This window comes from Pleurodeles waltl, chromosome 6 (assembly GCF_031143425.1).
Source record: "Pleurodeles waltl isolate 20211129_DDA chromosome 6, aPleWal1.hap1.20221129, whole genome shotgun sequence".
In the NCBI taxonomy this organism is placed as follows: domain Eukaryota; kingdom Metazoa; phylum Chordata; class Amphibia; order Caudata; family Salamandridae; genus Pleurodeles; species Pleurodeles waltl.
In genome coordinates this window covers 1,226,728,099-1,226,745,560 of record NC_090445.1, presented here as the reverse complement: position 1 = coordinate 1,226,745,560, position 17,462 = coordinate 1,226,728,099, and the positions used below count along the sequence as shown (strand labels likewise).

Genomic DNA, 17,462 nt, shown 5'->3' with positions numbered 1-17,462 from the left:
AGGCATATGATGTTCAGCGGAAAAATGACTCCACAACAGAATGCTGGAGCTCTGTGCGATCCGGCAGGTATTGAAGGCCTTTCTTCCCACTATCAATAGAAAGATGGTGCAGGTGTTCACGGACAATACCACCACCATGTGGTACTGCAATAAGCGGGGCGGGTGCAGTTGTGGAACCTTTGTCAAGAGGCTCTGCACCTCTAGACGTGGCTGGAATAGCAGGGCAAAACCCTGGTGGTCCAACATTTGTTGGGCTCTCAACGCCAGAGCAGACAAACTGAGCCAAAAATGCCTAATGGATCACGAATGGCGTCTCCGTCCGGAGGTAGCTCAAGGTCTTTCCGCATGGGATCCATGATTAGATCTGTTCGCATCCACAGAACACGCCCAATGTCAGCAGTTTTGCTCGTTTGAGTTTCCACAGCGACAATTGCTTAGAGATGCTTTTCGTCTCAAGTGGATTTCAGGCTTCCTTTCCGCCCGTACCACTCCTGCCCAAACTTCTGAAGAAAAACAAGAACGACTGGGCCCACGTAATCTTGGTGAGTCCGGACTAGGCAAGAAGAGGACGGTATCCTGACCTGCTGAGCATGTTCATCGATCCTCCAATCAGACTGCCCCTTCAGGAGGATCTTCTGTTGCAGCAGCAGGAGAGGGTTCTTCACCCGATCATTGTCACTCTCCTCCTTCTTGCGTGGAAATTGAGCGGCAGCAGTTGACAGCCTTTGACTTTCCTCACCAAGTCTGTAACTTTATCTTAGCAACCAGGCTTACCTCCAGCAAAACCATATATGCATAGCGTTAGAAGAAATTTCTGGCATGATGCACAGGCACGTCTGTTGACACCCTTTCTGTTCTTCTCTCTGAGGCCATGTTGTTCATTTTGTCCCTCACCCAGCAAGGCTCCTCTCTAGGCACGGGGGTCCTCTCCAGTTTTATAATGCAGCTGGTAATTACATCTACCTGCAGAGTGAGTGAGGTGCAGACATTGTCATCTACGCCTCCCTACCTTTCTATCTATCCTGACAGTGGTGCTTCACACTAGGGTCTGTTTCCTGCCAAAAGTGGTCATGCCCTTTCATGTAGGCCAATCCGTCCCCAGTGCTCCTTTTTTATGCACCCCTCCATCCTTCTAAGGAAGAGCAGAGGCTCAACCACCTGGACCCAAAAGGAGCATTGCTGTTCTGCCTTGATCGTACAAAAGAGTTTCAGGTAGATGACCAACTCTTTCTAGGGTATGTGGGTGCGAAGAAAGGTTGGGCGGTGCCGCATTGGACCATCTCTAGATAAGTCATACTCTGCATTATGGTTGCTATGCACTGACCAAAAAGCAACCCCAAGGGTTTGCGTGCTCATTCTACACGAGCTAGAGCTGCAACCGCTGCATTACCACGCGGAGTTCCAGTCCTGGACATCTGTCAGGCAGCCACATGGGCATCTCTGCAGACATTTCTCAATCACTACTCCCTGGACAGTCAAGTCTGTAGGGACGCACACTTTGCCCATTCTGGCCTGAAAGACTTTCTAGTTTGAACTTTATTTGCAGACCCACCTCTGGGGATGGTATTGCTTGAGTATCTATTAAAAGGTAAGTAATCTACAGCTAGAAGTCTCTTATCAGAAGAACAAGTTGCTTACCTTCAGGTAATGCCTTATCTGGTAGAGACTGTATCTAGCTGCACATTCCTTACCAAACCACCCATCCGACCCGCTCGGCGAGCTGATTTGTAGGGGCACAGCATCCCCTTTCAGTACCTTAGTTTTGACACACTATCAATCAGTGTCTCATTGCTTCATGGCCAGCTGCTCAGAATCCATAGTAAGTCAGGCCCAGGGAAATCAGAAGTACAAAGCCTCAGCCACCATGTGGTTGGACCCAGTAACCCCTCTATGCCCAATGGCCCTCTGAAAGGTGTTTTGACTTATGCTTTTTGAGAGAGTTTGAAATTGATTTATGTTAACGCATTAAAACCTCTCCATATCAAGTTAGACACCTTATTGTAAATCTGATTATCATCCTTGTAATAGCCCCAGTCGTTTGAGTTGCAGCCAGATGGCAATGGCATTTTAAATCTTTGCAATAGGAAAATACTTTAACTCCAGCATCAAGCTCAACCAGCATAGCCCGCTTTCAAGACCTCTGTGACTAGCTGTCCATACTCCTCAGAAACAATCAACACCTACAAAAGTTTGAGCTCCAAACGGACCCTTTAAACCTCAGTCCTCCTGCCTATCTCTACTAACAACCAGTACTGAGAGGTTCTCCCTGAGCACCTGGTACACCATTGCCACTTAAACCGCAAATATTATGCAGTCCATACACTCTAGAGCACCAACGAACCCCTGCCCTCACCAAGTCTTCATTAAAGAACCTATCAGTCTCAGTCATTACAACCACCTACATGGAAGCCTGAAAACATACCACAGTACCTCCCCACACACACACACCCTCTTCAATAAAAACTCAGCAGATCCAAAAATGTGACTACTGGCCCAGCTCCCTTTTGCCCTGCCCAGCAAACGTCATGGAAAAGAGACACCAAGCCACCTTCCTCACTGACAGTCACCTCCTCAACATCTCCATCTCGATTCAAGCCCAGAGACCTTTCTTTGTCACTGCCGTTGACGACAGCTGGATGATCATGGACAGAGGTGACACAGAGACCCTCATCTAATGGATTTTTCCTCCATCTTAGACAGTCTGTCACCCCATCCATTTTTAATGACTGCATGTGGCTGGCATCCAAGGTCCTTCAGTTTGTCTGGATTTGTTCCTTCCAGACTGGCCGCACCCTGTCTTACAGCCTGCCCTCATCACCTCGGATGCCATCAACCTTCTCTGCAGAGTTCCACAAGGATCCTCACTCAGCCCCACTCGTTTCAATGTCTACATGACCTCACTCACTAGCATCATCTGTGTTTACAGAATGAACACCATCACTTATGTTGATGACACTAATCTTTTATTCTTCCGCTCTGACAAGGTGCCAAACACCTGGACCAATTAGTCTACCTGCATGACTGAAGTCGCCAGATGGATGAAAACCAACTGCCTCAAGCCTAACCACAGACAAGATGAAAGTAATACTCTTCGACAAAGGCACCCTGCTGTGACTCCACCTGGTGGCCTATTGAACTCATACCCACATCCCTTCTACACAAGAACCTCAGAATGGAAATCCACAACCAGTTGACCATGAAAGGCCAAGTGAGTGCAGTCTTTGTCTCCTACTTCCACAGAAATGGTGGTTCAAATGGCTCTCCACCAACACTGGCACAAGCGTCAACCAAGCTTATCACCAGCAAGGTGAACTATGACAATGTATTCTATGCTGGAAGCAATGTTCAACTGACCAGAATACTCCAGACCATACAAAGCCCTGTCGCCAGGCTTACTCTTAGCCTCTCACCTTGAACTCGCATCACTCTGCACCTCAAAGAGCTCCACTAGCTCTGTCCACAAATGAGCACCCTTTAAACACGCAAGCAGTCTTATACAACATTATCCCCACATATCCCAGCAATCGCATAAGCTTCCACAAACCTACTGAACACCGCCGCTCAGCTGGACTCCTATCCGCACACCGCCTAATGTGCAGGAAAAGATTTGGCAGTCATGCCTTTTCCTACCTGGCTCCTAAAGTGTGCAATAGCCTGTCCCTGCACATCAGACCCTCCTTAGTTCTTAAATTCCGCAAGAAACTGAACACCTGTCTCTTCACCCTGACCATGGCTCGGCCAATGCAACTCCTGCTTCAGGGCCAGAATGCCCTCCCAGGTGAGTTGAGTGCTATACAAATACACATAAAATTATTAAATACAATGTTTCTGTACAAAGCATACAAAAAACCCTACATAGATGATCCATGTAATTTTACATTGGAAAACTAGTTCCCAATCTGCCAATACTTAAGAAAAGCTGAAATTAATTGAAAATAGTGGTTTGTTCCTTATCTCCAGAGGCAATCACCTAGATGAAAGTTTAGTATTTGATTGTATTCCACTTTCCCAATTAATGTCTAGTAAGCATCCCTGGATGAAATGTAGGCACTTTGCGTGATTTGCTATATAATGCACTTTATTTGTAGAATATTCCTTCAAATCTAAAGCATCACAGTTTTTATAAATGTGATTGACAGCAGCAACATTTAACAATTTTTCCCTTAATTTGAGGCGGTAAATTCTGGTGTTGCTAACTCATCCCTTTTGAAAATGCTTTGATAAAACAGTCTTTCTGTTGGACATTTTTCACCTCAGGTTCCTCAGCTTGTGAATACTGGCCCAGATGTCAGACTGGATCTGGAAACTTAAAAGCAGCAGTCATGTATGCTGGAGGGTGCCATTGTGCGTCTCCACTCCGATGTTGTTCGGTTCCAGAAGTGATGAGGGGTCACCCATATCGGTGCTACCCAAGGCTAATGATGGTTTCTTTCCGCTCCGTCGGATGTGGATCCAGAGCTACTTCTTGGTCTTCAAGAACCAATTTTCACCTAAATATTCACCAGTGTGCACAGGAAAATGTCACGCCCTAGGAAAACAAAACAGAATTCAAGCCGTGTAGGGACTGTCGCAAACATTTCTGTGACAGAACCTCAGAAAGTGTGTGTCTTTGATGCCTGTAGTCTGGCACGACTCCAGGGCCTGTGTTGACTGCACCTAGATGAGTCTGAATGCCCTACAGAACCTCAAGGGCAAATTATACATCACTAAACTTAAGAAGACTCCACCTTGTGATTGGTCTAAGTAGAAAGATGATCACGTCCCTGCTTCCAAAGTTGCCTCTGATGCAGATCTTCGTCAAAGTCTTCAGGTAAGTAAAAGGAAAAAATAAGTCAAATCAGGGCTCGACCCTGTGCCACCATTCTTAGACTTAAGAGTAGATGCAACAGCATCAATGCTGCCCCGGGTCTTGCTCCCAATCTCAGTCATTGTCACTTTACTGGTTCCCTCTGGCATGCCTTTGGGCTCCAAGTATCTCAGTGGCACCCTATGAGCTCTCCGCCAGCAGGTGCACCCTTAGTGCCGTCTGTTCCCCTTGAGCCCACATCAGGTTCAACTCCCCCTCATGCACCGGTCCCCTTTACATGGACGCCAATACCACCCAGGAAGAATTGGTAGCCCATTAGGCAGAATCCACCTTGACTGAGGTTGCGCGCAGCTCTGGCTGACACATTACTGACAGGCAATACCTCTGAATGTGACACTTTGCCGTTTCCCCACAGTAGGGCCCAAACTCTGCTGTCTTTTAAGCAGTGACTTGGACAATGACAATTATGATGTAAAGGGGAGAATTATATCCATCCTACAGTATGCTGAGAAAGAGTGGTATGAAGGACTCCAAGATGTCTGTGGTCTGGATACTTCTCCAAATACAGGCCTTGCGTCTCACCTTGATCTGCTGCTTCAACAGGGGAAAGCTCTTCTGTAGGAAGTTGGCTCTGTATATACTATTTCAAAGTGAAAATATTGTGCACAGACTCCAAGGGTTCCCCTTAGAGGAAAGATAGTGGCAAAATTAGATAATTCTATTGCTCTATTTTGTGGTAGTGTGGTCGAGCAGTAGGCTTATCAGAGGGTAGTGTTAAGCATTTGTTGTACACACACAGGCAATAAATGAGGAACAAACACTCAGACTTACTCCAGGCCAACAGGTTTTTATATAGAAAAATATTTTCTTAGTTTATTTTAAAAACCACAGGTTCAAGATTTACAGTAAACACTTTAAATCCAAGGTACTTCACTAAGATACTTTAGGAACATTGAATAAAAGCAATATCATATACAGTCTTTGTAAAAATGTCAATAAGCTATTTTCAAAGTGGACACAGTGCAGAAATCAACAGCTCCTGGGGGAGGTAAGTAAAGGTTAGATTAGGAGGTAAGTAAAACACTTAAGTCTCAGTTCTGGGGCATAGACAGCCCACAGTTGGGGGTTCAAGGCAACCCCAAAGTTACCACAACAGCAGCTCAGGGCCGGTCAGGTGCAGGGTTCTAAAGAGGTGCCCAAAACATATAGATGCCTATGGAGAACAGGGGTTCTCCGGTTCCAGTCTGCCAGCAGGTAAGTACCTGCGTCCTCAGGGAGCAGACCAGGGGGGTGTTGTAGAGCACTGGGGGGACACAAGTAGGCACAAAAAACACACCCTCAGTGGCACAGGGTCGGCCGGGTGCAGTGTGCAAAGCAGGCGTCGGGTTTCAGGTAGAAAACAATGGAGGGACCTGGGCGTCACTCTAGCGGTGCAGGCAGGCACAGGGGGGTTTCTCGAGACAGCCACCACCTGAGCTAGGCAGAGGGTTGCCTGGGGGTCACTCCTGCGCTGAAGTTCGGTTCCTTCAGGTCCTCTGGATTCTCTCTGCAGGTGTCGCTGTGGGGGCTCAGGGGGTTCGTCTCTGGTTACTCATGAGCTCGCAGTCGCCAGGGAGTCCTCCCTGAGGTGTTGGTTCTCTGAATCTCGAGCCGGGGGCGTCGGGTGCAGGGTGAGAAGTCTCACGCTTCCGGCGGGAGACATGCAGTACTTGAAGATGCTTCTTTGTTGCAAAGAAGTATCTGGTTTTGAGCAGGGCCGCTGCTCACGGGAGTTTCTTGGCCCTTTAGTCCAGGGCAGTCCTCTGAGGCTTCAGAGGTTGCTGGTCCCTGTCGGATTCGTCGCTGGTTGCAGGTTTTCGAAGTTGGAGACTGGCTGGTAGGAGTGGGACCAAAGCAGTTGTCGTCTTCCTCCTTCTCTGCAGGCTTGTAGGTCAGCAGCCCTTCTTGTTTCTTCAGGTTGCAGGAATCTGATTTCCTGGGATCTGGGGTGCCCCTAAATACTGAATTTAGGGGTGTGTTTAGGTCTGGGAGGGCAGTAGCCAATGGCTACTGCCCTTGAGGGTGGCTACACCCTCTTTGTGCCTCCTCCCTGTGGGGAGGGGGGCACATCCCTAATCCTATTGGGGGAATCCTCCAAACTCAAGATGGAGGCTTTCTAAAGGCAGGGGTCACCTCAGCTCAGGACACCTTAGGGGCTGTCCTGACTGGTGGGTGACTGCTCCTTGTTTTTCTCATTATCTCCTCCAGCCTTGCCGCCAAAAGGGGGGGCAGTGGCCGGAGGGGTGGGCATCTCCACTAGCTGGGATACCCTGGGGCGCTGTAACAAAAGGGGTGAGCCTTTGAGGCTCACCATCAGGTGTTAAAGTTCCTGCAGCGGGAGGTGAGAAGCACCTCCACCCAGTACAGGCTTTGTTCCTGGCCACAGAGTGGCAAAGGCACTCTCCCCATGTGGCCAGCAACATGTCTGATGTGTGGCAGGCTGGCAGAAACTGGTCAGCCTACACTAGAAGTCGGATTGGTATTCAGGGAGCATCTCTAAGATGCCCTCTGGGTGTATTTCACAATAAAATGTACACTGGCATCAGTGTGCATTTATTGTGCTGAGAAGTTTGATACCAAACTTCCCAGTTTTCAGTGTAGCCATTATGGTGCTGTGGAGTTTGTGTTTGACAAACTCCCAGACCATATACTCTTATGGCTACCCTGCACTTACAATGTCTAAGGTTTTGCTTAGACACTGTAGGGGCATAGTGCTCATGCCATAGGCAGTGTGAAGTTGGCATGGCACCCTGAGGGGAGTGCCATGTCGACTTAGTCATTTTCTCCCCACCAGCACACACAAGCTGGCAAGCAGTGTGTCTATGCTGAGTGAGGGGTCCCCAGGGTGGCATAAGACATGCTGCAGCCCTTAGAGACCTTCCCTGGCATCAGGGCCCTTGGTACCAGGGGTACAAGTTACAAGGGACTTACCTGGATTCCAGGGTGTGCCAATTGTGGAGACAAAGGTACAGGTTAGGGAAAGAACACTGGTGCTGGGGCCTGGTTAGCAGGCCTCAGCACACTTTCAAATCATAACTTGGCATCAGCAAAGGCAAAAGTCAGGGGGTAACCATGCAAAGGAGGCATTTCCTTACAGCCGACAAAGGACATAGGCCTTCATCCTCTTAGCTCTTAACCCTCTCAATGCCTTCCTGCCGACAGACAAATTCACAATGCTGACTTTAGCTCAATTCCCGCCTGCCCTAGATCCCGGAGACTGGATGGTGGCGTTGGGCCTATAGGACGCTTATTTCCATGTCCCTGTTCTGCAGGCCCACAGACGCTACCTGTGATTCATAATGGTCCAGGTACATTGTCAGTTTTCAGTGCTCCCTTTTGACCTCACCTGTGCTCCTCGGGTGTTCGTGAGAATGATGGTGTTGGTCACAAAACCCCTTCAGAGATTATCCCCTACCTCAGCGCCTTGCTGCTGAAGGTGGGCTTGCCCCAGGCAATCTTCAACCACCTCCAGAAAATAGCGAACCTCCTTATTTTTTTGGGGTTCACTATCAATGTGCTAAAGTCACACCTGGCCCCTTTGCAGATGTTCCCCTTCATCTGAGCTCTCCCAGATACGGTATGGTTTTGTGCATTTTTCCGTAACAGAGTCCAGTACATTTGGGCTATGATCCTAATGTTTGAACCTCTGTCCTGGATGTCAATTCAGTCGGATCTGAGGTGGTTGATTTTATTGTTCTCCTACCAGAGTCATCTCAAGCCCTGGTTGACAAAGCACCAGATGAATATATCAGACTGTATACAGATTTCAGAGAAGACTGGTGGCTAATATCCCACGATTAGGTCATTAACCGGCTCCTCTCTTCCCGACCCAGATATGACAGTGGTGACGCATGCATCCCATCTGAGCTCCACTTCTCCCAGATGGCCACCTCAACCCAAAGTCCTCTGTTCTCTGGTGGAGACTCCACATCAGTGTTTTGAAAGTGAGGTGATACACTTGGCATTGAATACCTTCTTGCACACCATCAAAGGGAAGCTGGTGCAGGCTCTCAGACACCACCACCATGTTGTACTGCAACAAGTAAGGTGAGGGTACTGCAACAAGTAAGGCAAGGGTGGGTCATAGGCCTTGCAGGACAGGAGGCTCTATCCCTCAGGAAATGGCTGGGCCACCTGGGAATTATTCTCTTGGTGAACACCTGTTAGGACCTTTAAACACCAGGGCTGACATGCTCAGCTGCCTATGCTTAATGGAGTATGAACGGCAGTTTTACCTGGAGGGGGCACTGGATGTCTTTCAGCCGCGGAGAGAACCCAGGCTCAACTGTTTTGCCTCTGCAGAAAATGCGAGTTGCTAAGAAGGCTGTCTTTCATAGACTCATTCCACCTAGAGTGGAGCTTGGGACTTTTATCTACCTTCCTGCTGCTTCCTCGCCTGCCCAGAGTTCTGAAGATCAACAACAACTGGATCTAAGTCAAACTAAAGGTTCTGGATTTGTCCAGAAGATTTTATTACCCAGGACTCTTGGGTATGAAACTCTTGACACTGCCACTATGGGAAGGATCTGCAGTCGCAGCAGCAGGGCAGGGTACTGCGCCTCAGCCTTCAAAGTTTGTACCTCTATGCTTGGCAAATAAGTGGCAACATTTGATCTCCTTTGGCCTCCACTCCCCCCCACCCCCCTACCCCCGCCCGGGTCATTGATGCCATATTGGCAGTGAAGCGTCCCTCCACAAAATCCTCCTACACCAGTCGTTGAGACAAGTATGTGGTTTGATGTGGCACCCGCATACTGACCCACTGCAAGCCAAACTGTCTGAAGTTATGTTTGTTTTCTCTAAGGCCCAGAAAGGACTTGCTTTGGGCACTGTTAAGAGCAATTTGTCAACTTTTCGGCCTTTTTGCAGTTGCCCATCGAGTCTTCTATATTTAAATCATGTGTTGTGATGAGATTTTTGAAACATTTGTAACGCTTATTTCCGACAAAGCTCTTCGTAATGTCACAGTGGAACTTGAATTTAGTTCACTTTTTCAATGTGCCCCCTTTTGTGCTGCTACACAGTTATCCATTGAGAAGTCTGATGTTGAAAACGGTCTTTATCATTGCCACAAAATTACTAGGCATGTGAGCATGCTACTTTTTTCAACCTACCCTATACAACAATCTTCACAGACAAGTTGGTGTTGAGGAACCGAGCTTCCTTTGTACCAAAAGTGGTCACACCTTTTCATGCCAGTCAGGCTACCACCTCTCAAGCATTCTTTGCTCCACTTCATCTCTCTAAGGAGGAAAAGAGACTCCATTGTTTGGACCCAAAAAGAGCACTAAGCTTTTATGTAGATCACATTATGGAACACCAGGTAGACAATCCGCTCCTGGTAGGGTTCTCTTGAGCAATAAAAGGACAAAAAAGCGCAAATACAGACTATCTCCCAGTGGATTGTTTTGTGCATCAAGTTCTGCTATGCACTGGCGAAGAAGCAACCTCGAGAATGCTGAAAGTTCATTCCACCAGAGCTAAGGCTGCTACCTCTGAGATGGCACATGAGTATCTTTTCTGGATATTTGTCAATGGGCTGCATGGACAAAAGTACAGAACTTCACACATCATTACTACCTCAACAGACGGCTCATTGAGAGAGACATTTTGCCCACTCAAACCTGCTGAACTTTTTGGTCAGAGCCAATCACAGACTCACCACCTTGAGAGGTACTGCTAAGGTATCGTATCGCAAGCTGCGGAATCTGCAGTTAGAAGTATCCATTAGAAAAAAAAACTATTTATTTACCTTCAGTAACTATTTTTCTGGTGGATACTAATATCTAGCCACAGATTCCTCATGGACCCTCCTACCTCCCCATTACGTGAACTAGACTTTTTTTCAACCTCTAAAGGTCCTAATTTAGAGATCTACATATTGGTCATGCCAATCTGCAGATGAGCTCTTTATGCGAGTGTGTGGGCAGCCTAAAAAAGCAACCAACATTAGGGCACAAGGGTGGTGCTTATGCAGGTCAGCGTGTCACTTCCAGAGCACAACAGTCTCTATGCTGCGTTGCACACCACCTAGCAGCGCGCAGGAGTACTGCTTTTTTGTGTTTCGGGATCCAGTCTGACGCCTGTGGAAGTATTCACAAGATAAGTAATCCGTGGTTAAAATAGTATCCACCAGACAGTTACCGAAGGTAAGTAACTTGTTCTTCTTTCCACAATTAAAATTAAGAATAAACATGATCTTTTTTAATCTGATGAAACACGGTTGAAAACAGTGTAATCTATTGCTGCTTTACTGAGTCCTGTGCCTGTATTACCAATTAATGGGCCCATCTAACTAGAATACCCTTTCTCTACAGACTTTATTTCAGCCACAGACCAATTTCTACAATAACTTGGCCAAGGACTGTGTTGCTCAAGGATGCTGTGTGGACCTGTTTCTTTTTCCAAATCAGTATTTAGACGTGGCAACTCTAGGGGTGGTGCCTCACCAGACCGGTGGTTCTATTTACAAGTACATGTTTTTCCAGGTAAGCAACTATGGACTGGTAAACAGCAAACGCAAGCAACCCTGATATTTTTTTCTTTAGTTTCTGGGGCCTGCCTGTTTGCATGGTGACTAAGGTCTTCTGTAGTGAAAGGTGCATTATTTGGGATTTACGTGGGGATTTGGTGCACCTGGATGGTTGTGCTCATTTAGCCAGTTTCCAGTCCTCATCACTGAGTACTCCTTTCTCATGAATGCATCTGCCAAAAATAGTAAACTGTCAAATGACACAGGTTTTCCTTTAGTCACATAGCACATATTTAGTTCAAGGTACACTATTTGGCTCACTTCAACTCTCCTCCTCTGGGAATGTGATACCTGTCTATGCTGAGGTTTCAAAGCTTGGTTTCTGGTTATATTTCCTGAGACAAGTTGCTGCCATAAGCTAGAAAACCTTGCTTTCTGTAGACTGATGTCTATGCTCATGCCCTCATTTGAGGTCAAGGGGCACTTTTTCAGTACTTATCTGGGCTTTCACATCCTTCTGCGTGTTGGATAGGTGTAATCGACTTTTGGGTTTTAGGCATTTAAATTTCTACTATCCTCTGTTCCCTCTATTCATAGGCGTAGAAGGGGTGATCAAACTCAGCTTTGTGCTGCAATTTAATGTTATATCTAAGATTTGTAATATTCACTTCGCCTTTCATCATGATACATCATAGAGACCATCCACTCTCATTCAATTATACAAGGCTTTTTTCACAAGACAGTGCATAGAGTATTGCATTTTAGGACATATAAGACCACTGGGTATAGGAGTTTGTAAAGAGCAGAGCCAAGCATGTAAATTGGAAATGGTAATATCACCATCTGAGAGCAATCTTTGAGGGATTCGTGCCTCATTCTGTATTTGATCCTGACTTTCCCTTCACTTGACCTTTCCTCGCCACTGCTGCTGACACAGCTGCCCCTTTGCTCACATCATGTGGAGTTGTGAGTTCAGGTCAAGTGACTGATCCGGGTAGGCTTGCCCTCCGAGGCCAATATGCTCCTACCCTATACCAAGAAGAATGCCTTTCTTTTTTTTGTTGCATTTTGTCACTACTCACTAACACACAGTGCTATCTGTTCACCGGAACATCTTCCTCTGCTTAAGTCCCCAGCATGCCTGCAGAATGTAAGCTGTAAGCATAGAGTGCTATGTAAGCCATATAGCACAAAGCATATTTTTAGTCTTTCACGTCCACAGAAATTTAGTGTATTATTTCCTTCCAATGAGGCACTTCTCTCCTTTTCTTTAGGTGTGCTTTGCTTGGCAGTAGGGAACAGACTTGGAGACGTAGTCTGAATCCCTGGTGAATCTCTATTATTGGATAACAATTGATTTAAAAACTGGAAGCTCTGAATTCTAATGTTGATCTGGGTTATTCTTTAAAGTTTGCTACTTATTATGTTTTGCAGATAAAGAAATTACTTGTGACCCTTGTTGTCTTTCTGTAGGCGGAGGTGGACAGTGAACGTTTTTTGAATGACCTGCGAAGAGACGTTCAGAAAGAGGTTGGATTTGATGCAGTTATGAGAGTCCGAACAAGCACTGGTATATTTAAAGATTCACTAAATGAATAACTGACTTTATTTAGTTATTAGGCAGTAACTGTGTGTGCCTTTTCTAGGAATTCGGGCAACTGACTTCTTCGGGGCTTTCTACATGAGCAACACAACTGATGTGGAGCTGGCAGGGCTGGACACCGATAAAACTGTCACGATTGAGTTCAAACATGATGACAAATTGAGTGAAGAAAACGGGGCCCTTCTCCAGGTTCAGTATTACTTGTTAAAAACATATTTTTAGAAGAATTTGTTGATTTAAATATGCCTCTATGTATTTAGTTGGGTGCTTAGGTTGTGGAGTGTGCGTTGTTTTCTTTAAAGGATAACATATTTAGTTAACAGTATTGGAAGAGAGTTTACCAGGTTTATCCCAATGACTCTGTTCGTTGTTAAGTTAGGAAAGTATGTCTGGTTCTGTTTCACTTATGAAATGCTTTCCAGGGCACCTGTATTGTTCTAAATGCTGCCTTTATTGGAGTTCAAATGATGTTTGCTAACGTTATGTCCAGTTGTTTTTGATTTTGATTTTTTGCAGGTCCATTGTGCCTACAAAAGTCAGCACTATCTATTTTCCCCAGTAATTGGCATCTTCACTGACTGCATTCCCTGTTTTTAATGATCTTCTCAGCTGTGATGCTGAGTGCTGCGTAATTGGTGCAACCAACGTTGCTCTTTTTGTGACCATATTCATTTCATGTTATTTTACTGGGTTTAGGTGCTCTATCATATCTTTGATAGTCATACATGCTAGATTAATTTCCTGCTGCGTTCACAGACCTAGGAAAAGTTTTGCACAGTTTTTGTCCATGAGTTCATATTCATATCTGTGAAATTTAGTCTATCAGGGGCCTAGTTTTTCCCTGAATGATCAGTTGTCCGGTTCAGGTCATAGAACTGGATTGCAGCATCCAAGTGCAGAAAAAATGCTTTCAGAAGAGAATGTTAAAAATTAAATCGGTTTAGAGTGAAAACAAGAAAAAGGGAACCTGTCCCTTTAAGAATCTGTGAGACCCTCCTTTCCAGAGCATTGTACTGGCAGTTGAATGCAAGAGCCAGTTCATTTTGCCAGACAACTGAGGCTTTCTTTCTTTAACTCAGATGTCTTCCTTTATACTGTCCAGAAAAGATTTTCACCAGATTCACTCAACATTTTTAACCATCTACTGTGTAATAGTTTTCCATAGTCTGTCATATTTTTCAGTCTGAATGCCATGCCTTTTGTGACCCTCGTGTGGGAGGAAAAAGGCAGTGACTGATGCCCATATTGTATGTATGATCTGATGCAGACTTGTAGCTGCAGATTCCTTGTCTTTGAATTCTCCCCAGGTGTCAGACTGGATCCAGAAGATTTTTGTGAGCAAGTACCCCGCTGTGGCCAGTAGGGGGAGCTGATTGGCTCTACGTTTGGCAGTGTCCACGCTAGATAGGAAGTCACAGGTCCCATAAAAGGGCCACCCAGGTGTGGCGACATCAGTTCTTTTCTTTCCGAAAAGCTAAGCTCTGATCGGCAGAGAGCTATCCCTCAGTCACTTTTTGACTGGCTTTTATCAACTTTTTGTCAAGTCTTTTTTGAGTTTCACTCTGTGTGTCGAGGATGTCCTCTAGGAAGACAGGATTCAAGCCCTTCAGATCCTGTCATCTGGCAGTGTCCGTGAAGGATCCACATCTTGTGTCTTTTTGGTGTCTGAAGCGCAACCACGGCCTTAAGTCGTGCTCCGAGTTCCGTACCACGCATCTGATATCTTTGAGGGAGCAGTCCCTAGAGCTGATGGTTGTTCAGCGCTCGACTCCATGCAAGTCTAGGTCCTGGTTGAGAGAAAGCTATGGGACCAGTCGAGGAGTCCGAAGACGTCGTCATCCTACTCCAGGTCCTCGGGGCAATTGGGAAAGTCAAGGCACAAGAAAAAAAATCCAATAAGTCAAAGTGCTCTTCGACTTCCCCTCATCAGTCTGCCAACATGACGAGGGAGTGTCGATGCTCTAGGTCTCTTTTTATTGGAACCTGTGCCGACTCCACGCCTCCCAGAACTTCCAGGAGGTGGAGCGACCTTGACCAATTCCAACAGTTTTATGAGGCCATGTGCCTCATTTTTGGGCAGACTGACCCTACTGGAGCTCCTTCAGGCCCCACAGAGTTGGGGGGTCCTTTGGGTTCGACACCAGTAGCTTTAACCCTAGCCCGAGGGGTTCCCAGGGATCCTGACCTGCGCCAGTCGTGCCACCTCGACCTTCCATGATGCTGGTCCCAACGCTGGCGATCCCAGTGCAGTCTGCACGGATGTCATCATTACCATTGTATTTCCGACTCCAAAATGGAGCCGGATGAGCATTGTATGATACCACCTCCGGCAGGAGCCTTGCCTCCCCATTCAGATCCTGAGCCCTTTTCCTGTGGACTAGGCTTTGGGTCCGAATAGAAGGGATCACTGGACCTTATAGAATACCAGCCCCGTGAAGAAATGGACTGGTTTGAAGACTTGAGCGAGGACACCAGACAGTACACTTCTCCAGATACTGGTCATGCTTTCTTTCTCTACCTTGGCTGCAGAGGTGGGAGTGTCTTACGTTATGGTGGTGAGGAGAAATAATATACAAATGCAGCTTCCACCATAGAACTCTTTTTAAAAAAGGTTGGTAGAAACCCCTTGTGTAAATCCGAGATCCCCCTCAATAAATGTATTCCTTCCACAGCCTAAAACTTAAACGTACATTCAGGTTCTACAAAAAAGGCACCGAGATCAGAAAGGTTGTTATTTCTATTATATATTTTCATACAGAAGTACAAGTACAAGTTTCGTGCAAGTACAAATGACACCATTACTTTTTTTTTTTAAGGTGCAGACAACGCAGTTCTCAAGTGTGCTTAAACATGATCATCCTTGTTGCTTACAATAAGATGTTCAAACAGATGTGCATAAAACACAACACAATGTTGATATGTCACTTACCAAGGTACCAAAGGACATGTGTATCAACGTTTCAGCCCATATTTAATGAAAGGGTCTTCTCAGGGCAAGGTCGTATAGCCCCCAGACCTTCATAAGTCAAAAGACAGAAGCCAAACAAATCATCAATAAGCAATTGATACACACATGCCTGTATAGTGTCTAATGTGTGTGTCAACCATTGACTCACCAATTTAGTATGAGATGGGGTTGATGTAGTTGCGGTTACCCCTGAGTATTCTGAATGAGATCGCTGTGTAATTTAAACCTAGGTCGAATGCTAATGCTGCCACTTCAAATAGCACTCACACCAATTATGGTACATGTCCACAGAAGTAATCCGGATGATAGATGCCTGAAAAAAATCCAAGAAAATGTATTGTATTATTGTATCATCCAAGTAATACCCTAATTCTTTACAGGGCAATCCCCCTCATTCATAGAAAAACATTCAAGGATCACTAAGACCAAATCTATAAAAGTACTTGCCGCAGCAGCCTCTACACCTTCCTAGGCTGACTCTTCACCTACATGGACCAGTTGGTGGCTGGATTCACCATCACCTGCTCTGCTGGCAATCCGTTACGTCAGACAGCTAGATTTTGCAGATAGTCTGATGGGTCTACTCCCTCCCTTTCGAGACTACACCTCCGTCAATGCCACCATCCTGCAATCAAATGACGGAGGATCATTTGTCCTCTCCCTGAGAGGAAGTTACAGTTCTTGGCCAAGAAAGCCATGGAGAAGAGGGATCCTGTGCCTGAAGTAGGCTGTGGTTGCTATTCCCACTATTTTCTTGTGCCGTAAAAGGACAAGAGTCTCTGCCCTATCTCAGTTGTTCATTCCCTCAATATCTTCCTCAAGAAGGAGAAGTTGAAGATGCTCACTTTGGCTCGGATCCTATCTACCCTGGACCCAGGAGACTGGATGTGGTGGCATTGGACTTACAGGACGCTTATTTTCACGTCCCAGTTTTGCCTGCCCGCCCACCTACTTGCAGTTCACGCTAGGCCTCAAGCATTTTCAGTTCACTTTGCTCCCCTTTGGCCTTATTAGTGCCCCCAAGGTGATGGTGGTGGTAGTGGTGGTGGCAGCTCATCTGCAGAGATCAAGTGTTTCAGTCTTCTCCTATCTTGACGACTGGCTGTTGAAGACAAGTTAGCCCTTGGCTGTTGTCTCCCACCTCCAGACTACATTGGACCTCCTGAATACTTTGTGGTTCACTGTAAATGTGCCAAAGTCACACCTAAATCCTTCTCAGATGCTCTCTTTCAGTGGAGCTGTTCTGGACAGAGCAATTTTGGGCCTATCCTCACGAGTGGCGAGTCAAGACATTTATGCTATCTTACTAATATTTCAGCCTTTTTCCTGGCTTTGAGTGAGATCAACTTTGAGGCTGCTGGGCCTCATGGGGCTCCTGCATCGCGCTGATAACACATGCCAGACGGCATATGCCGACTCTGCAGTGGGTCCTTGAAGTTCCAGTGAGCGCAGCATCAGGGGAATCTCTCTGATAGTCTAGGTCTCAGAGTAAACTGCACAAGATCTGCAGTGGTGGCTAACAAACCACGATTGGGTTAGAGGCCTATCGCTCTCCCTTCCACAACAGGGTCTG

The 17,462-nt window shown here is 46.3% G+C and overlaps 1 protein-coding gene across 2 annotated transcripts in view; it reads left to right on the top strand.

Moving 5' to 3' along the window:
• The window catches only part of SEC24C (SEC24 homolog C, COPII coat complex component), a 1,280,009-nt gene that overhangs the window by 651,588 nt on the left and 610,959 nt on the right, over positions 1-17,462 (top strand). For both annotated transcript variants that reach the window (XM_069240542.1, XM_069240541.1), the window contains 3 exons: positions 11,164-11,334; positions 12,792-12,888; positions 12,965-13,110. In XM_069240542.1, coding sequence (XP_069096643.1) covers positions 11,164-11,334; positions 12,792-12,888; positions 12,965-13,110 — 414 coding nt within the window. The remainder of the gene's footprint in view (positions 1-11,163; positions 11,335-12,791; positions 12,889-12,964; positions 13,111-17,462) is intronic.